The following is a 20,573-nucleotide window of genomic DNA, read 5'->3' as shown; positions in this document are numbered from 1 at the left end:
ACAGTTATTTATATAGTGCCTACATATTATAAAGCACTTTACAAAGAATATTTAATCATCCGTAACATTCCCTGCTCCATTAGACACAATCACAATCTGTATTCCCTACAACAATGACACACATATAAAAGGGTTAATTTCATTAGAAGCCAATTAACCTACCAGTATGTCTTCGGAGTGTGGGAGGAAGCCAGAGTACTTGTAGAAAACTTCCACAAACACAGGCAGAACATACAAAATCCACGCAGATAGGGCCCTGGTTGGAAGTGAGTCCATGGCTCCATCGCTGTGAGGCAGCAATGCTAACCACTGTGTCACTGGTGGCCCGTAAACAAGCAGATGATTGTTAAAATGAGAACTTCTCCATTTATTTCAACAAAAACATGCAGGAGAGAAACTGATGAAAAATTCTTCTCAGTGGAAAATAATTGAAATTATGTCTCCTAAAATGAACTTAGACAAGACAATGATTTGCAAGAAAGTTGTATGAGTAATTTATTGTATAGTAAATATAATAGGTAAAAATTTAGTTAACAATTCTATATTGAGAATAAGATACAAATATGGGATATTTTTAATCACCAATGCAAAAATAATTGTAGTCCTCCCAACATTCTTGGTTGGATAATTGGGTCAAATTAGGCCACACATCTCATCTGCTCAAACCGGCATCCACCAATATCATGTTCATCCTAGAAGGCCGTGCCTCTTTATGGTCACAGAAAGTCAGGGCTATTGTTCAGTATGAGAGCGTTAACATTTAAATTAAGTAGCGAACAATAATAAAAATTAAATCAGTCTTTCTTATTCTTCAAATATGAACAAGCAGGCCTAAATCTTCTCAATTTTCTGAAATAAGATAGACATAAACAAGCTAAATATATATACATAGCAGTTATGACTATTTCAATCCACTTAATACTGGGCACAAATACTGTACATGCACTAAACCAGTATTTTGGGTGAATAAACACAAAGAAAATCTATTTATTTGTCGATACAATGTATGTGGATTTTTGGTAAGAACAGGGACAGATAGTGTTTTTAACCTTATTGCAAGCAAAACAAAGTGGGATTAAAATGAATATATTACGTGCACATCAAGTCTGTCAGTGATTACCCTAAGATTTATTTATAGCAACAAGAGATACCTACTATGTAAAGTTTTCAGTAACTCTGCAAGGTCAATGCCTAGGTTATGTTGTTGTCGTAACAGGAACATGAAAAAATCATTGGATTCTGAGAAGACAATATAAAATTTACTTAGAATCAGAATTAAAAAGTATATTCCCAATAGATTATCAGGTCGTTACAGGGTTTATCTGCAGTACATTTGTTAAAATATACTATTGTGTATATGTGTTATCCATTTATAGCAGAAAGAGAAAACAAAGTTCTTGCCTCTGTATAGTGCACACTTGGACATATTAAACTTAAAACATAACGTAAACCTTTATGGAATATTGATTAAAAATTCTGGTAGCTCCTTAAAAGATGAAATAGTTAAAAACGTATTAGGACAAAGTGAAATCAAAATAAAATAGTGATTTAAAATAAAGCTGAAATCAACAGTAACAGTTGAAAATATTTACTTTGTATCTATATTGTTTATTCGTAATGAATGAAGGTTAATTTATCCCTGTTAATCATGTAATTTTAACGACAGTATATGTCTCCTATCTCAGATAATACCGGGTGAGTATTCTTAGATCTTCAAGGGAAGTTGGATTAAGTAATATCTAAAGCCGGGGAGTGTTAAATATGAGTAGTAGTCTTTCCAGTAGATTTAACAACCATAACATCATTAAGTTACATTGCTTATTGCGCAATCTCTATCAGCATGTGATACTCAGGAAACAAAGTATTAATATACTGAGTATTCCCTTAAATTCACTCTACAGAAAGTTACTTGATATTCACTAGCTGTTCACTGTTATCTGACAGTTAGCACCCTCTGTCAGAATGAGTTATAGACCCATATACTAGCATATAGATCATAGACTATATGTCAGTGATTTTGGGCATACATATAAATATGTGTGAGTGATGGAATCTCACTGAAGAGATCAGAAAAATCAGTTATGCAAATCTAAATTGTTATTAATTCACACGAATGTCTGCATTTTTTATAGCTCACTATTTCATAATTTCACAGGTGTCTGGGGTTATGTGGCTTATCTTGTAGTGCTACAGACATAATAGGCCTGGTTCATTAAAAAAAGGTTAGCAAAACATTGAGTACGTTTTCTGGACAAAACCATATTACAATGCAAGGGGTGCAAATGAGTTTATTATTTTGCACATAAGGAAAATACTGGCTGTTTTTTCATGTAGCACACAAATACTTGATAGCTTATTTGTACAGTAAATTTAAAGTTGATCTAGGACTTGCCCTACTAAAACTATAAATCTGCCATCACATGTTATATTTACCTCCCCCTCCAATGCAACATGGTTTTGCCTTACTTGCTTACTTTTGATTAACTTTCCTCAATGAATCAGGCCCAATGTCAACATAATTCTTTATTTAAACTCTTCACATAATTAGTAAAATCCCGTATTCTATACACCTTTTCCTGCATAAATAAAGGTTGGCATATTAGAAACACTAATGTGGTTGTGATTACATAAGCAGTCGGGTAAAATAAAAATGATCTTTAATGGCTCATTCACGCTTGTAATTTTCATGCTTTCTCATATATTCTTAAAACAAAATTGCAGACACAGCATGAAGGGACTTGCAGAAAAGCATTTATCTATGGTTATATTTTACACATAATACAAATGTTGCCTAAAATTCCAAAGTACTATCCTCACCTTTCAGGACCCTGATCCACGATACATAGTCCTGTGGAAAAGCTGCACTCATCATTGTAGTATGGACTGTTCCACTAAAATGAGCAAACACAATACATTTTAGATGTAACAAAACAAACTGCGCATTCACTACAACCGCTGTTTTGTTGTGACATGACAATTGTTTTCTGACTGTCTGAGTACATGCTCTGACTTTCTGTGACTATTACAAGTGAAATGTATATATTCAAGTTAAGAAACTTACCGATTTAACACCTTCGGAATAGATAACACCTACATGGAGAAGCAGATATGATTAAGTGATAATTATATGTACGGTATCATTTGAAATAAACAAAAATATATATTTTATCTACCTATTCAGAGGATCTGTGTAAAAGAATTAATGAACTCTTTTGACAGCCACCTCCTGGGATAGTCCATGGAACATACAACAACAGTCACACAGAGTCATAGTCTAGCAGAAATCCTACTGTACAACACAAAACTTACTGCATATCTAGCTCTGAATAAACTCTGTCACTTCCCAACAGTTTTGGGGCACAATGCCAAACACAAAACAAACATCACTCACTTTTAGGATTTTTTTAGACCCTCACAAATTAGCATTACCAGGCAGTGAGACAATAGTAAGCTATATTACGAAGAATATAGAGGATACATATACCTCTTCAACCAATTTTACCTCTTTCCTTTCATATCTGCTATAGATCAAAACAATTTGATTTGGCCAGAGCCAAAATCAGTACTATATTGAGACCTAGGTATGGTTACCTTTTTTCCTCCTAATATCAAAAGTCTGCTTATTTTAATTATTTTCAGTAAAATATATAGTGCTCTTTTATTAATGTTGCTTATTGTGAAAGAATCTGCATATAATATTGTGTCCAACATCTAAAAACCTCCTACTATTCCTCAGCTGTTGCAGGTGCCTACCAGCATGGCAAAGTAGATGCTAAGACATAATCTCAGGATTTTTATTAGTGTGACGGAATGGACAAAGCTAGGATTGTTATTTTGTTATTTCCCAGCAGTCAACCGAAGTGTAGGATTGAGTGGTCAGCAATTATTCTTAAACAGGGCCAGCTGTGATGTTTAATTCTGGGCCGGTTACTTCCTGTAAAGACACTGATAACAGTCAGCTGGGAGCAGCGGGAGCCCCTCTGGCATCACAAATGGCTAGAAGGGTTTAAAACAGGGAGTGACTGGGTGTCACCCACCATCACCAACGGATTAATTACAGTAAGATCCCATTGTTCTCCTCTAGGACTGAGTCAGACATTGTGGAATGAAAACAGCAGAAGGGAACTTATTTGGCCCCCAGACATGACCACTCTCTTGTATAGCCCTTCACTGAACCAATCAGGGGAAGCTTTTTTCCTAAGACCTGTGTATAACCTTGCAAGGAGGGTCTATTTGGCACAAAATGTGCCCACCATTCTTACTTTAGATTGATCTTTGAGCGGATTAGAGGCAGGATAGATCAAGGCCTCTCTGTCTTTGTGATCCACAAATTCTTAAGCCTTCTGTATGGTTTTCTTTCCATAACCTCTCCTTCTTAAATGGTTAGTGAGTTCTTCTGATCTTTTTTGGTATGTCTTAGCATCTGAGCAGTTCTGTTTCTGGTCCTAAAAATTCTCCTTTTGGAACACCCTTAAGAAGCGGTGGAAAATGAGAGCTTGAGTGGTGTAAAATACTATTTGTCGCCGTAAGTTTTCTAAAAGTGTCAGTATTGAGAGAACCATTAGTGGTTTTATTGTTGGTAGTGTAGTCAATCTCAGAGGTAACTTTTAAATTTAGGTTGTTTTTGTTCAGAACTTTGGTAAACTTAGGAACAGATTTTTGTCCCCCTTCCACAAAATATATACATCATCGATGTATCGAAACCATCATATAACATGTTTAGTATATTGCTCATGTTCTTACTTGAATACTACTTCTCTCTCCTACCAAACAAGAAAGAGGTAGGGGCACAGTATGTCCCCACAGCAGTGCCCCTCACCTGCAGATAGAATTTCTCATCAAATAAAAAGTAATTCTTGATAAGAATAAAGCGTAACAATGTTAGGAGGAAGTCACTAATATTTGTTGAGGTGTCCATGTTTAAGAAATATTTAACTGCAGCAAGTCCTTGATTGTGGTCAATATTCGTGTAGAACGTAGTAAAGTAATTCTATCATTTTCAAATAAGCATTGCCCAATCAATTGTATGTGTTTCCAAAGCACAAAGTGATTTATTTTAGCAGATGTAAATAGTTAACAATTCAATACATTATTATATTATGATACAGTACAGTACAGCCAATACCAAAAGATACATACATACCGCGCTCTTATTGCATGCATTCGCTGCGCATCCACGGGACCCAATGGACAGTATATCTGCTTAGAATACTGTGTCAGAGTTGACTGAGGGCCATGGGGAGTGCAGCTATGATTATATACAGTACAGTGTTACACAGTGAACAATAGAGATGACGTAGATTGTTTCTATAGGTCCAGACATTGGGTGGGTCCAGGGTAAACAGGTCATAGGCTGATTCAATCTAAGGAATCCAAAGGTGGGGGTCGTCTCTCCAGGGGGTCTGCTCCTTTCATAGCCAGCATCATGCAAAGGTTTATTTCCTAATATCAATAACTAAAGTATGCAATGTGCGATCTCTGCGCCGACTGCACCGGACAGCTGCTGATGAATAGGGCTTTAATATGACACTAGGCATGATACCTTTCCTATAACCTGAACCTTGAATATCACTGAAGTGTACGTATAATCAATATATATATATATATATATATATATACTACTAATAAACCAAATACTATCTGCTCATAAATCACAGTGTAACGGAACGAATATGAATTATATAAAAAACTAAATGTTGTAATGCGAGTGTGTGCGTGCGTATTTTACCGTGCGATCGCACCACGCGCTGTGTTAGGTGACGTACGGATCTGTGTTACGTGGCGTACGCATAGCAATCGCACGGCAAAACAATATTAAACCAATATACTTTCGTTCATCCAATTATACGACTTCGACAGTCCACCCTTTGAAAGTATAATAAACTATCACCTTAAAGATGTTATATGCAGGATCTCAGTACCACGTTTCATTGTTATGTAATACAAGTCCCCCTTGGTGTATGACCACACTGGTTGTAGATCTAAACAAGTTATCATAAGAGAGAGTCTTAATCCTCAAAACGATTTCTTCTTTTACTATAGACCGTACATTTCTGGAGCTTGGAGATAACCTTTTGTTTGCCCTTCAAGGGTGCAATAAAACACGTAATACATTATTTGGAAAGGTACAAGGTACAATAGAACATGTATCAGCTATACAGAATACTCTACTACAGTTCTTCAAGTTTAACAGGTTCTTCTGTCCAACGCATGTCTTTAAGCTCAGAATACATTTAAACACTTCATGTTCATCGATAGCATCATCCTATGTCTATCAATAGTGTCATATACAATCTCCTTCAGCTTGCGTTAATATACACACTTCTAATAATGTCATCAGTTCTTTTCATCAACACTTGTGGGCGGGCTATTGTCTGTTCATTCTTCCCAGTCTCCCGATGCTCAGATTTAACAGTGATCGGCTTGCAAAGCATTGGGAGACTTCAGACTAAGGGACCTAGGTTTCGTACTTTTTCCCCTAGTGACCTCCCACCCATAATACGGGTACCTCAAGAATATTTAGTGGAAAGAGAAATAGTCCTACTTGATATAATCACTGAGGCACGTGAGAGCACGACCAGCACTTTGTTTGGTCTAAAACCTTACCCTCCCAAGAATGACAATCATTCTCAAGGATGCCTGCTCAAGTCCGAATATTACTGGACTGGCATCGCTGGGTGTACCTATTTTTAACTATGGGGTCACCGTGTCACGGTTGTCTGAATTTCTTGATCCGATTCGGGACCCTTGGGACTAGCTGGAGCAGGAGTGAAACAGAACTTAGCAGCCTGCATGATCTTCTTGCTCATGTTCTTGCTGATTGTAGAATATAGCAGGGGAATGAGCAGTCTGGAAATGTAGACAGGAACAGTGCACTAGCAATGCAGACAGGAACACTGCACTTGTAATGCAGACAGGAATACTGCACTTGTAATGCAGTCAGGAACACTGCACTTGTAATGCAGTCAGGAACACTGCACTTAGGAATGCAGACAGGAACACTGGAGCCAAGAACTATCCTCTGGAGAGAAGTGTGTTGTTCTGGCAATGAACAGATCACAGCAGCAGGTTTAAATAGGGTGTCCCAAACAACTATTGGCTGATCAGTTCATGTGATCACAGCTGCAGAATCTGGTTGGTCTGGAATGATCACCTGACTGCATCCAAGATGGCCGCACCCATGCAGCAAAACAAACAGTATGTGTTTGTTTACAAATGGAGGTGTGGAGTATGTGAATGATGCAGACGACCAGAAGGGACCCAGGTAGCCGTGATATGACAGCGGCGGATGAGGTAAGTGCGGCTAAGATCCCGATTTGTGACAGTACCCCCTCCCTTACGAGTGGCCACTGGGCACTTAGATTGGGGTTTAGTTGGAAACTTGCGGTGAAATTTTTTGATGAGAGATGGAGCATGGACATCAGAAGCTTTGATCCAGGCTCTCTCTTCTGGACCATAGCCCTTCCAGTCGACTAGATATTGTAAGGTCTTATGTCGAAACCAAGAGTCCAAGATCTTTTTAATTTCATATTCATCACCATGTTCAGTCTGCACTTCAGGAGAAACCAGTTTGGGTGTATAAAACCGATTTAGCACCAGTGGTTTTAAGAGAGAAATATGGAAGGAGTTGGGTACCTTGAGGTAAGATGGTAAATGTAATTTGTAGGACACTGGATTGATGACCCGGGAGATGTTAAACGGTCCAATAAAGCGGGGAGCGAATTTCATAGATGGAACTCTGAGGCGTAGATTGCGAGTAGACAGCCATACTCTGTCTCCCGGTTTCAAGCTTGGATTGGCTCGTCGCTTTTTGTCGGCCTGAATTTTGTAGCGTTGGGATGCTTTAAGTAGAGATTCCCGTATGTCACGGGCACTAGGAGTCTTTACCCAGGGATCACCATATGATGGACTTACCAGAGCAGTATAGGTGGTAATATGGTACTCTGGTAGCGGGGTGATCACGGAACAGGAGACAGCAGATGGTAGAGAATGCTCGTGGAAAGTTTATGACTAGCAGCACTGGTAATATGTAATAATAGTACACGAGGAACTGAATGGACAAGGGAAACGTGAGGGTAGTCAGTGGTCTGCGGATAGCAAGTTGTACCACTGCTATAGTGAGGAGGAATGTCCAGAAGTAACGAGGAGGTGATGAGAGTCAGCGGTCTGCGTTAGCAAGTTGTACCGCTGTCTAGGTGAAGGAATGGAATCCGGGTGGAGGTATCCGGGAAGTCAGTGGTCTGCGTTAGCAAGTTGTACCACTGCTATGTGAAAGGATACTGGAAACAGGTGACTCAGGAAACAGGGAACAGTGGTCTGCCTCTAGCAAGTTGTACCACTGAATATATATGTGAGGAGGAGCACGGGGAGAGAAATGCAATGCAGAGTATACACGGGCACACTGAACTTGATCCCACGATGATATGCACAATATAGTAATGACTGAACAGCACTGCACAATAATACAAAGTCATAAGAACTATCCAGGCAAAAGGTAACACAGTCAAATGATGGCAATAGTCTCAGCGGATAGTAAACTCCAGAGGAGAACAACTCAGTCCAGCAAGATATGCAATACTCCAGCACAGTCAATGAGAAGTATGCATACCGTGGTTCAGGAGAGCAGGCTGTCAGACAGAAGTGCAGAGATACCTGGACGGTGGGAGGCCGGCAGGATACGAAGTCCCAGGAGGGTAGAAGCGGAATCTAGTAGGTGCAGCGCACAGGTAGGTGAACCAGCAGGGATAGAAACAAATACTCAGGAAGCAGTAGTATATAGAACTGGACACCTGGAGAACACTGAAGAGTAGAGATGATCTAGACGAGATGAAAGCAGCGGGGCGTAGATCCAATGCAGACAGGCGAGTTGACACAAGCGGAGACACTGTAGAAGCACGGAGAGCGGATCAGCTGGCTGCAGACGCGAGGAGTACTGGAGGGTTGCGATGAGCAGGGAACTGCAGATACACGGAGGCAGCGGATAGGAATCAGCTGGAGCAGTCACGATGAAACACGGGAGAGTTGAGGTGAGCAGGATACTGTAGATACACGGAGGCAGCGGATAGGAATTAGCTGGTGCAGTCACGATGAAACACGGGAGAGTTGAAGTGAGCAGGATACTGTAGATACACGGAGGCAGCGGATAGGAATCAGCTGGGGCAGTCACGATGAAACACGGGAGAGTTGAAGTGAGCAGGATACTGTAGATACACGGAGGCAGCGGATAGGAATCAGCTGGTGCAGTCACGATGAAACACAGGAGAGTTGAAGTGGACTGCAAACTGAAGTAGCACAGAGACAGCGGATAGGAATCAGCTGGTGCAGTCACGATGAAACACAGGGAAGATGAAGTGGTCTGGAAACCACAAACGAACAACAGAAATCAGCAGGAGCTGAACACACGAGGAAACACAGGAACACCTTCAGAGGCTCATGGGGAATGAGACTCCAAGATCAGGCAACGAGGTATTGACCTCAGGTGCTTTAAATAGGGAGTGTTGCCTGATCAGCCAATTAACTAAAAGGAACATGAACTGAAGGTTTGAAAGGGCTGCACATGCGCAGACCCTCAGGATGGTGGACGGCCACGGTTCCTAAACACCCGAGAAGTAGCACTCACAGTCCGGTGAGTGACAGTACCCCCCCTTTTAAAGGTGGGCACAGAACACCTGGAACCAGGCTTGTCCGGATACTTGGAATAAAACTTCTTAAGAAGAGCTGGAGCGTTGAGATCTTCAGCTTTGATCCATGAACGCTCCTCAGGACCAAAGCCCTTCCAATGAACGAGGAAACGAAGAACTCCTCGCGAAATTTTTGCATCCAATATATGAGTAATCTCAAAGTCTTCCCCCTGATGAATTTGAACTGGCCGAGGTGCTGAAGGAGGGACCGAGAAACGGTTGATGATGAGAGGTTTGAGCAAGGACACATGGAAGGCGTTGTAAATACGAAGATTCTTAGGAAGTAGACGTTTGAAACAAACTGGATTGATCACTTGAATGATCCTATACGGACCAATAAAACGAGGAGCGAATTTCATAGATGGGACCTTCAAACGAATATTTTTGGTAGATAACCAGACACGATCTCCAATTTTCAGTGGTGGAATAGCCCGCCTCTTTTTATCTGCAAAAGACTTATATTTGGCAGATGTTTTCTTTAAACAGGTTTTGACCTGAGACCAAATATTTTTGAAGGTTTGGCAAACAGTCTCTACAGCAGGAACTTGGGTGGGAGGGAGCGCAGGAAATTCTGGAAAAGACGGATGGTGACCGTAAACCACAAGCACTTGACTTTTTGAAGATGACTCCTGAGATCCATCTTCAACGTCCGAGGACGTCACGAACGCCCGCACGATCAGGAAGGCATTCAGACTGACCCTTATCGCACAGATCCGTAGATGAAGGATCCTGTGGAGGGAGACCTGGTGGAATAGACTGCTGTATTTTGAATGGAACAACTTGAGAGAGACAACGATGATGACATTCAGCTCCCCAAGACGTAACTTGAGAAGTGTGCCAGTCAATCTGGGGAGAGTGACGTTGAAGCCATGGAAGGCCTAATACAATCGGACTTGTAGTAACAGGAAGAATTAGAAATTAAATTTCTTCTTAGTATAATACACCAATTTGAAGGATTACTGGAGACGTACTCTGGGTGATGAGACCATTGACAATGCGTGATCCATCGATAGCAGTCACAGTAATAGGTGTCTTCAAAATAATCACTGGTAGGGACCATTGATTCACGAGGGATTCAGAAATAAAATTTCCCGCAGCTCCAGAATCAATAAGTGCTTGGGACTTAAAGGATTTGGTAGCAAAGGAAACTGAAACATCAAAAGCACAGACTTTTAATTTCGTAGAACAAGGAGAGGACTCCAGAAACCCTAACCTTATCTCCCCAGTATTGGTTAGAGCCCGGCATTTCCTGGGACAAGAATTGAGCATATGCGTGGAATCAGCACAATAGATACAAAGTCTATTTTTTACTCTTCGGTCCCTCTCCTCTGAAGTTAATTTGGAGCGACCTATCTCCATGGGTATCACCGGAGATGAAGCTGGGTGAAATTGAGGTACCGAGCGAAGAGGCGCTTTGAAGGAAGTTACTTTTTCGGAATCATTCTCACGAAACCTCATATCTACACGAAGGCAAAGGGAAATCAAATCATCCAAAGAGGAGGGTACTTCTTGTGAGGTCAGTGCGTTTTTAATTTTATCGGAAAGCCCCTGCCAGAAGGCGGCGATCAGTGCCTCAGCGTTCCACTGAAGTTCAGAGGCTAGTATCCGAAATTGAATGACGTACTGTCCTACTGTACGAGAACCCTGACGTAAACGGAGAATGCTGGATGCAGCGGAAATGACACGACCTGGTTCATCGAATACACTTCGGAACGTGGAAATAAATTTGGCACTATCCTGTAATAACGGATCATTTCTTTCCCACAGAGGGGAAGCCCATGTGAGAGCTTGTCCAGAAAACAATGAAATAAGATAGGCCACTCTGGAACGATGGGTAGAAAAATTTTGAGGTTGGAGCTCAAAATGAACAGAGCATTGAGTAAGAAAACCCCTACATGTTTTGGGGTCTCCATCATACTTTGACGGAGTAGGCAGGTGAAGCGTAGAAGCCGTAGACACCTGGGATGGCACTGGGGAAACGGAGGAAGGCACAGGAGCATCAACAGTAGCTGTGATATTTTGGACAGACGTTCTTTGGGAGGCTAACGCCTGGTAACACCGCAGCAAATGCCGTTGGCGAACTTCCTGTTGCTCAATACGGGTAACCAGATGCCGCAGCATCTCTTTAGCTGTAGGTTCCGAATCTGGGTCTGTCATGGCCTGATCTTACTGTCACGGGCACTAGGAGTCTTTACCCAGGTATCATCAGATGATGGACTTACCAGAGCAGTATAGGTGGTAATATGGTACTCTGGTAGCGGGGTGATCACGGAACAGGAGACAGCAGATGGTAAGAGAATGCTCGAGAAAAGTCTATGACTAGCAGCACTGGTAATATGTAATAATAGTACACGAGGAACTGAATGGACAAGGGAAACGTGAGGGTAGTCAGTGGTCTGCGGATAGCAAGTTGTACCACTGCTATAGTGAGGAGGAATGTCCAGAAGTAACGAGGAGGTGATGAGAGTCAGCGGTCTGCGTTAGCAAGTTGTACCGCTGTCTAGGTGAAGGAATGGAATCCGGGTGGAGGTATCCGGGAAGTCAGTGGTCTGCGTTAGCAAGTTGTACCACTGCTATGTGAAAGGATACTGGAAACAGGTGACTCAGGAAACAGGGAACAGTGGTCTGCCTCTAGCAAGTTGTACCACTGAATATATATGTGAGGAGGAGCACGGGGAGAGAAATGCAATGCAGAGTATACACGGGCACACTGAACTTGATCCCACGATGATATGCACAATATAGTAATGACTGAACAGCACTGCACAATAATACAAAGTCATAAGAACTATCCAGGCAAAAGGTAACACAGTCAAATGATGGCAATAGTCTCAGCGGATAGTAAACTCCAGAGGAGAACAACTCAGTCCAGCAAGATATGCAATACACCAGCACAGTCAATGAGAAGTATGCATACCGTGGTTCAGGAGAGCAGGCTGTCAGACAGAAGTGCAGAGATACCTGGACGGCGGGAGGCCAGCAGGATACGAAGTCCCAGGAGGGTAGAAGCGGAATCTAGTAGGTGCAGCGCACAGGTAGGTGAACCAGCAGGGATAGAAACAAATACTCAGGAAGCAGTAGTATATAGAACTGGACACCTGGAGAACACTGAAGAGTAGAGATGATCTAGACGAGATGAAAGCAGCGGGGCGTAGATCCAATGCAGACAGGCGAGTTGACACAAGCGGAGACACTGTAGAAGCACGGAGAGCGGATCAGCTGGCTGCAGACGCGAGGAGTACTGGAGGGTTGCGATGAGCAGGGAACTGCAGATACACGGAGGCAGCGGATAGGAATCAGCTGGAGCAGTCACGATGAAACACGGGAGAGTTGAGGTGAGCAGGATACTGTAGATACACAGAGGCAGCGGATAGGAATCAGCTGGTGCAGTCACGATGAAACACGGGAGAGTTGAAGTGAGCAGGATACTGTAGATACACGGAGGCAGCGGATAGGAATCAGCTGGTGCAGTCACGATGAAACACGGGAGAGTTGAAGTGAGCAGGATACTGTAGATACACGGAGGCAGCGGATAGGAATCAGCTGGTGCAGTCACGATGAAACACAGGAGAGTTGAAGTGGACTGCAAACTGAAGTTGCACAGAGGCAGCGGATAGGAATCAGCTGGTGCAGTCACGATGAAACACAGGGAAGATGAAGTGGTCTGGAAACCACAAACGAACAACAGAAATCAGCAGGAGCTGAACACACGAGGAAACACAGGAAAACCTTCAGAGGCTCATGGGGAATGAGACTCCAAGATCAGGCAACGAGGTATTGACCTCAGGTGCTTTAAATAGGGAGTGTTGCCTGATCAGCCAATTAACTAAAAGGAACATGAACTGAAGGTTTGAAAGGGCTGCACATGCGCAGACCCTCAGGATGGTGGACGGCCACGGTTTCTAAACACCCGAGAAGTAGCACTCACAGTCCGGTGAGTGACACCGTAACTGGCGCCAGTGGCCTGCAAAATTCTTTAGGAAAACTTCAGAGGCAGGTACTGAGGCTGTAGGAAGTGGAGTAAACAAGGGTACCCTGGGGTGTAGGCCATAGACCATATGAAATGGAGTGGAAGCAGAAGATTCGTGATAATGATTATTATGAGCAAATTCTGCCCAAGGAAGCAGATCTACCCAGTCGTCTTGAGAAGAAGATATGTACAAACGGAGAAATGTTTCTAGGTCCTGATTGACTCTTTCCGTTTGCCCGTTGGTTTGTGGATGATAGGCTGAAGAGAAGTTTAGTTTGATCTGTAGTGCTTGGCATAAGGATCTCCAGAATTTCGCCACAAACTGAACTCCTCTATCTGAGACGATTTCTTCAGGACACCCATGCAAACGGAAGATCTCCTTTATAAATTGCTGAGCCAGTATAGGTGCTGATGGGAGGCCACGGAGAGGAACAAAATGCGCCATTTTAGAGAATCGGTCAATGATGACCCAGATGGTATTGAAATTATTAGAATTTGGCAAATCAGAAACAAAGTCCATAGAAATATGGGTCCAGGGTTTGGTGGGAATAGGCAGAGGCAAAAGTTGACCAGCTGAAGATTGTCTTGAACTTATATGTTGGGCACAGCTGCCACATGCGGAAACAAATTTCTGAACATCCTGATGAAGAGTAGGCCACCAGTAGCTTCTCGATATGAAAGATTGAGTTTTGCGGATGCCCGCATGACCGGCAAATCTGGAACAATGTGCCCATTGGAGCAATTTTTTACGCAGATTCTCAGGAACAAAAGTTTTTCCCTGGGGAGGTGTATTGTCGGGTCTACTGACTGCGATGCTGAGTGGGCTGATAATAGGCCGTGGATCTACAGTGATGGAATCTTCCTCTTTCACCATAGAACGTGACAGAGCATCGGCCTTGCGATTTTTGGAACCGGGACGGAAGGTGACATGGATATCAAATCGAGAAAAGAATAGTGCCCATCTGGCCTGTCGTGGATTCATGCACTGTGCAGTTTTAAGGTAGAGCAGATTCTTGTGATCCGTGTATATTGTGACAGGATAATGAACTCCCTCAAGTAAAAGCCTCCACTCTTCAAGCGTCAATTTGATGGCAAGCAGTTATTTGTCCCCTATGGCATAATTTTGCCCCTGGTTATTTTCTTGTCTCTCAATGCGTTCAGCTAATATTTGGACAGAGTCCTCCCTCGGGGTATGTTCCCCTAGCGGATCCATTGGGCCAGAACAAACTGTCACGGTCGTCTGAATTTCTTGATCCGATTCAGGACCCTTGGGACTAGCTGGAGCAGGAGTGAAACAGAACTTAGCAGCCTGCATGATCTTCTTGCTCATGTTCTTGCTGATTGTAGAATATAGCAGGGGAATGAGCAGTCTGGAAATGTAGACAGGAACAGTGCACTAGCAATGCAGACAGGAACACTGCACTTGTAATGCAGTCAGGAACACTGCACTTGTAATGCAGTCAGGAACACTGCACTTATGAGTGCAGACAGGATTACTGCACTTGTAATGCAGTCAGGAACACTGCACTTGTAATGCAGTCAGGAACACTGCACTTAGGAATGCAGACAGGAACACTGGTGCCAAGAACTATCTTCTGGAGAGAAGTGTGTTGTTCTGGCAATGAACAGATCACAGCAGCAGGTTTAAATAGGGTGTCCCAAACAAATATTGGCTGATCAGTTCATGTGATCACAGCTGCAGAATCTGGTTGGTCTGGAATGATCACCTGACTGCATCCAAGATGGCCACGCCCATGCAGCAGAACAAACAGTATGTGTTTGTTTACAAACGGAGGTGTGGAGGATGGGAATGCAAGCAGATGACCAGAAGGGACCCAGGTAGCCGTGATATGACAGCGGCGGATGAGGTAAGTGCGGCTAAGATCCCGATTTGTGTCACACCGTACTTACGGACGTAATGCTACTCAGACAATAGCCCCTCACACTTTCTCCAAGCTCCAGGGTTTCCAAATTTTCCTTTACCCCTGAATTGAATAGAGTAATTGGCTAGACTGATTATGCTACTATCTTCTCCTTCATCCCCAATTCCTCAATATCATTACCTGAACCAGCCTCTGTCACCTGTCAATAATCAAAAGAATTGACCGTCCTGAAAAGAGAATGTGATGAGAGAAACACAGAACAGGAAAACTACAACTTCATGCTGGACAACTGTCTTAGCCTTTGGCTCAGGTGCTACTAACTGCATTCGAGGCCTCCCAGAACAGATTCATAAGTGCCCTTGGACCCTTCTCTGGGTTTTGACTCCTCTGCAGTGGGTGAAATGGGCACCAGTGTGTCTCTGCTACCCTTGAAGTTGTGATGCTGGTAGCCTACACCTGGTACCTGTCTTTCAAATAACCTGAGCCTAAGAACTTACTGTTCCACAACGTACTCTCCCGGTCCAACATCCTGACAGTTAGTGTAACTTTTCAGGAAACAGTGTTTTGAACGTTCTCGGTTGCCGTCTCACCATTTACCTTCCCTCTCAAGGTCTAAACTAGTCTCTCATCCCAAGAGGGGTCAAGAACATTTCAAAAGTCAACAGGTTAAGAGGCAGCCCAGAAGTGATCTTGATAGTGGGGAAGGACTAGTGACCAAAGCTATCAGTCCCTTCAATCAAGTTTCAACCCTCATTCTATTCAATTCGTTCTACCCAGTACCGTTACTTTATGTTCACACTGGTTTATGGATAATTGAAAGTATGTGATTTGTTACCACTACTCATACATTATACCTCTATTATCAATAACATGAAAACCCCTATCATCTATTATAACTCTAGGACTATCACATTGTATAACAAAAGCTTTGAGTATGACACAGTAATACATTAGACACATTTCAATACACCTTTTACCCAGACATATTTCATTGGTACACCAGTGTATACTTGAGGATCCTGCATGGTGGTAATTGGATGACGTGTATTTGTTTTACCTGGAGGAAAACCCATCAGCAGGAGGGATATGGGATGGCTCTATTGGTATCATTTTCCTGACATTCTCTTAATCAAGATAGGATGTTGCCGTCCTACTAGCTTGAGACAAAATATCTGGTGCACCCCAATATACTCTTACCAGCTTGCACATACCTTCTGTACCCAGCTGAGCCAGACCATTTGCTGCCTCCTCTGGGACTGGGAGATACACTCTGGGAGCTTCTGATCTACCTTGTCCATCTTTCCAGAGTCCACCAGACTCCTCACCACATCTCTTCACCTTCCAGACTGTTTATTCCTCAGGTAACACAAATCTTCATATATTAACCAATATGTGTATGTATGCATGTTTGTGTGTGTGTGTGTGTGTCACATTTTAAAACTAAAACAATACAACGAAAAACAAAACAAAACATAGATTTGTTAGCTGTCACGTAAAACCCTTCTGTCTATTTGACAGCTATGTTCGCCCTGGTGTGACAGCCATGTATGATCGTGTGTGTAAGTGTGGACTTTACTAGCAGCTACTTCAGTTGGTAACTGTGTCACTGTATAAAGTCCTCTATGTAGTGTCCTACTCATGTGCTGGTATTGTTAGAAAACGATTTCTCAGTCACCTCAACATCGCCCCCTAGACTAGAAAAATGCTGAAGACCAATGTATATCAATCGATTTTCCCTCTGCCAACTCACATGTCATTCTCAGTACCTCACATTCAGCTACTTGACTAAGTGGGAAAGGCAAAGGGGTCTATTTCTATAACACTTTCTTCAAATATAACAGTATCAAGTACATGTCTGTCTAATAGTGAAAAAATATAAAACATGAAAATTCTACATTTTCTAGGGTTTCACATTATGTCGTATCTTGTGGTAAAAAATCCTACTCCAATGTTCTATACAGAGATGCATATCTGTATGCCTAACCTCCAGCAATCTCCTATCCACCCTTTGTGCATCCATATAAAGGCACATTTTTGTACTGGAGGCACGAATCATAAAACAAACAACAAAACAGATATGCAATCTATAAAACATGAATCGCATTTCCACAACAGAACCTTTTTGCTTAAAATCAGCAGTTTCTATACACATGAAAACCAAACCCCTGACTGTTTCTGTGACTCATGTCAATCTAGTGTGTGTATCTCTGAATTTGTCTTATGTAAAAAAATAAAAATATGTCTTAGCCCCATTGATGAGACTGTGTCTGATTTTATCTCTACCAGAGCAGAGAGAGAGAGAGAGAGAGAGGGAGAGAGAGAGGGAGAGAGGGAGAGAGGGAGAGAGGGGGAGAGGGGGAGAGGGGGAAAGGGAGAGAGGGGGAGAGGGGGAGAGAGAGAAAAAGAGAGGAAAAGAGAGGAAGAGAGAGAGAGAGAGAAAAAGAGAGGAAGAGAGAGAGAGAGAGAGAGAGAGAGAGAGAGAGAGAAAGAAAAAGAAAGATAGAGGGGTACTAGCATTTATGTAAAGAATTAGAAATATGAAAGCAATGAATAATGGGAATACAAAGATTTGAATACAAACATACATGTAGAAAGGGAGATTTTACAACACAAATGACAGCTGGATTGGACTCTATGGGAAAATGGCTGTATTCATTCCACTGCTCCCCTTAGCTATTTGCTAACTATGACCCCTCCCCATACTTGACTAGGGGGTCTTAACCGTGCAATCCAGTGTCGTCTGTCATTTGTTCATTAAGAACTCGGTATCACATTGACTACATACCTTTTCAACGGACTTTCCTAACTTATGATAGAGAAATGTAAAAATTAACTGTTGACTCATCTGAGATACATGAAATGATATTTTGGAGCAAAGTGTGTACATACTTCATTTTTGGATAATGATTCTCAGCCAAACAAATTATCATGAGTCACTGCAACCTGAAACAAAGAGTGTTCTAATTGTCTATTGTTAATTAGTCTTTCAAGAGTAATCTTTCTATTTCTCTATCCCCCCTTTTTAAACACTGAGTCTATATTTCTTTCATGTACCTTTATCTGTAAAGAAAAGACAAGATAGTTATCTTTAAACAACAAACAAACCAAACATTCTCATTCTTTACCATCGGCCAGCGATTTAGGAAAGCAAATATTTGACAACATAAAACAAAACAAGCAAAAACAACAAAGATTACCTTTTAAAATCAGTTTCTTTCTACACTTTGCACATTAATACTAACCACAGTTTTAACCTTTATTTTGTCTAGTTGTAGGATTACAGGTCTGACCTGTACTCTAGAGTTGGCTATAATTCTCCCCCAAAGTATTAGTTGTTACAGAGTGTGCAATCAATTGTAGGGGAACCTCTGAGAGAAGTGTACGCCTCCTTTGTGGATGTCTATGTGATTTCCAACCCAGGTATCCATTCTTCTCTCTACACAGTTCCTACTCATGTGTCCCTTCTTACGGCAGTAGAAACACGTCCCTGTCATGTCTGCACAATATTTTGCTAGGTGTCCTATTTTATTGCATTGAAAACACTTCCTCAACTCATGTTGTTTCTCTTCCTTTTTACAATCTCTCCTAATGTGTCCTTCTTCTCTGCAATTGTAACATCTCACTATTCTGGGTTTCCTGTTATGTGGGTTGTATGCTGGTGGTCGTGTGTGCAGTCCCTCTAGTACAGGGGTAGGCAACCTGCGGCTCTCCAGGTGTTGTGAAACTACAAGTCCCAGCATGCTTTGCCAGTAGATGACCAGCAGATAGGTGGCAAGGCATGCTGGGATTTGTAGTTTCACAACACCTGGAGAGCCGCAGGTTGCCTACCCCTGCTCTAGTACTTGGATACTTACCATCATTACCCTATCACTTAGTGTCTCTTTCTGTTTATTTATACTTTTATCATGTCCTATAACTGACTCCCTGAGAGCACTTACAGTGATTCCTCTCCAGTATGGTAATGAAGTTTGCACCCTTCTTTGTAAGTTTTCCCTGAGGCCATCCATTAGAACTGAAATAGCAACCTCCCTGTAATATACATTATCTTTTATGTCTGATACCCCAGTATATTTGGCCATCTCTATCAGAGCCCTGCAAAAATAGTCTGTTGCATTTTCACTATATTTTTGATTGATAGTAAAAATTTTACTCCAGTCCACTATCACTGGAAAATATATGGTCAACTGTGTGAGTATATGTCTAATATTGTCCTGATTATCATCCTCGGTTAAGGATTCATCCTCCTCCAACATACAATCCTTAATGAACGTTTGTATATCAGTATTAAGAGGAAGACAGGTCTTCAATAATATTCGCCAATCGTTATTAGTTGGCTCATACACATTACCATAATATCTAATAAACTGCTGACATTTGGTCAAATCTTTCCTAGGATCAGGGAAATCAGACAAAATTGAAAATGTTTCAGACCTAGTGCATGGATCATGCTTTGCTACATGTTTTAAGGGAACATCACTATCTCTGTCCGCTTTCCCATTGGGAACTGCTGTTGTACAGACAGGATGCAAGTCTACCAAATCACTATAACTAGTTGCTGAAATTGCTGCTGCAGTACAATGTATGTCTCCCCCTGTGTTAACCTTTACATTATTCTCACCACTTTCAGCCGCTGCCCCTGCTGGTGGGATCATTCCTTTTCTTTGTCCTGAAACATTACTTTTAACATTACTTAAAACAACATACAAGTTACTAGTTACAGTTTTTACATTTTTGGTATTGGCTGTACTTTCCGCCCCGACCGAATTTGTCGGGGGCGTGTTTGCGCTCAGTTCGCCACGCTTAGCAATGCACACTTCCGGAATGCTTATTTCCGGTACGCTTACTTCCGCTGAACACGCATTTTTCGCCACACTCACTTCCGCTGTGCATTTGCTGCTCTGCCACATGTTACCTTCTATTTGCCACGATTTTAAACAATCATTATGTGCATTTCTCACTTTGTTGACTTAATCAACTGTACTTTATCTTTTACGTTATTTAGTACCTCTGCATTAAAACTCCCTATTGTTGGAAAAGGCC

General features: G+C 42.0%; 1 protein-coding gene across 2 annotated transcripts in view; it reads right to left on the bottom strand.

Annotated features, from left to right (window-relative positions):
- Positions 1-470: 470 nt before the first annotated feature.
- The window catches only part of LOC142144141 (N-acylethanolamine-hydrolyzing acid amidase-like), a 100,735-nt gene continuing 80,632 nt past the window's right edge, over positions 471-20,573 (bottom strand). For both annotated transcript variants that reach the window (XM_075202634.1, XM_075202644.1), the window contains exons 9-12: positions 3,062-3,090; positions 2,818-2,891; positions 1,156-1,239; positions 471-849 (exon numbers count right to left, since the gene is read on the bottom strand). In XM_075202634.1, the coding sequence (XP_075058735.1) occupies positions 842-849; positions 1,156-1,239; positions 2,818-2,891; positions 3,062-3,090 (195 nt within the window). In that variant the 3' untranslated portion in view covers positions 471-841. The remainder of the gene's footprint in view (positions 850-1,155; positions 1,240-2,817; positions 2,892-3,061; positions 3,091-20,573) is intronic.

This window comes from Mixophyes fleayi, chromosome 1 (genome assembly GCF_038048845.1).
Source record: "Mixophyes fleayi isolate aMixFle1 chromosome 1, aMixFle1.hap1, whole genome shotgun sequence".
Taxonomy (NCBI): domain Eukaryota; kingdom Metazoa; phylum Chordata; class Amphibia; order Anura; family Limnodynastidae; genus Mixophyes; species Mixophyes fleayi.
Note: the sequence above shows the minus strand (reverse complement) of the source record. Positions and strands in the feature narration are given on the sequence as shown.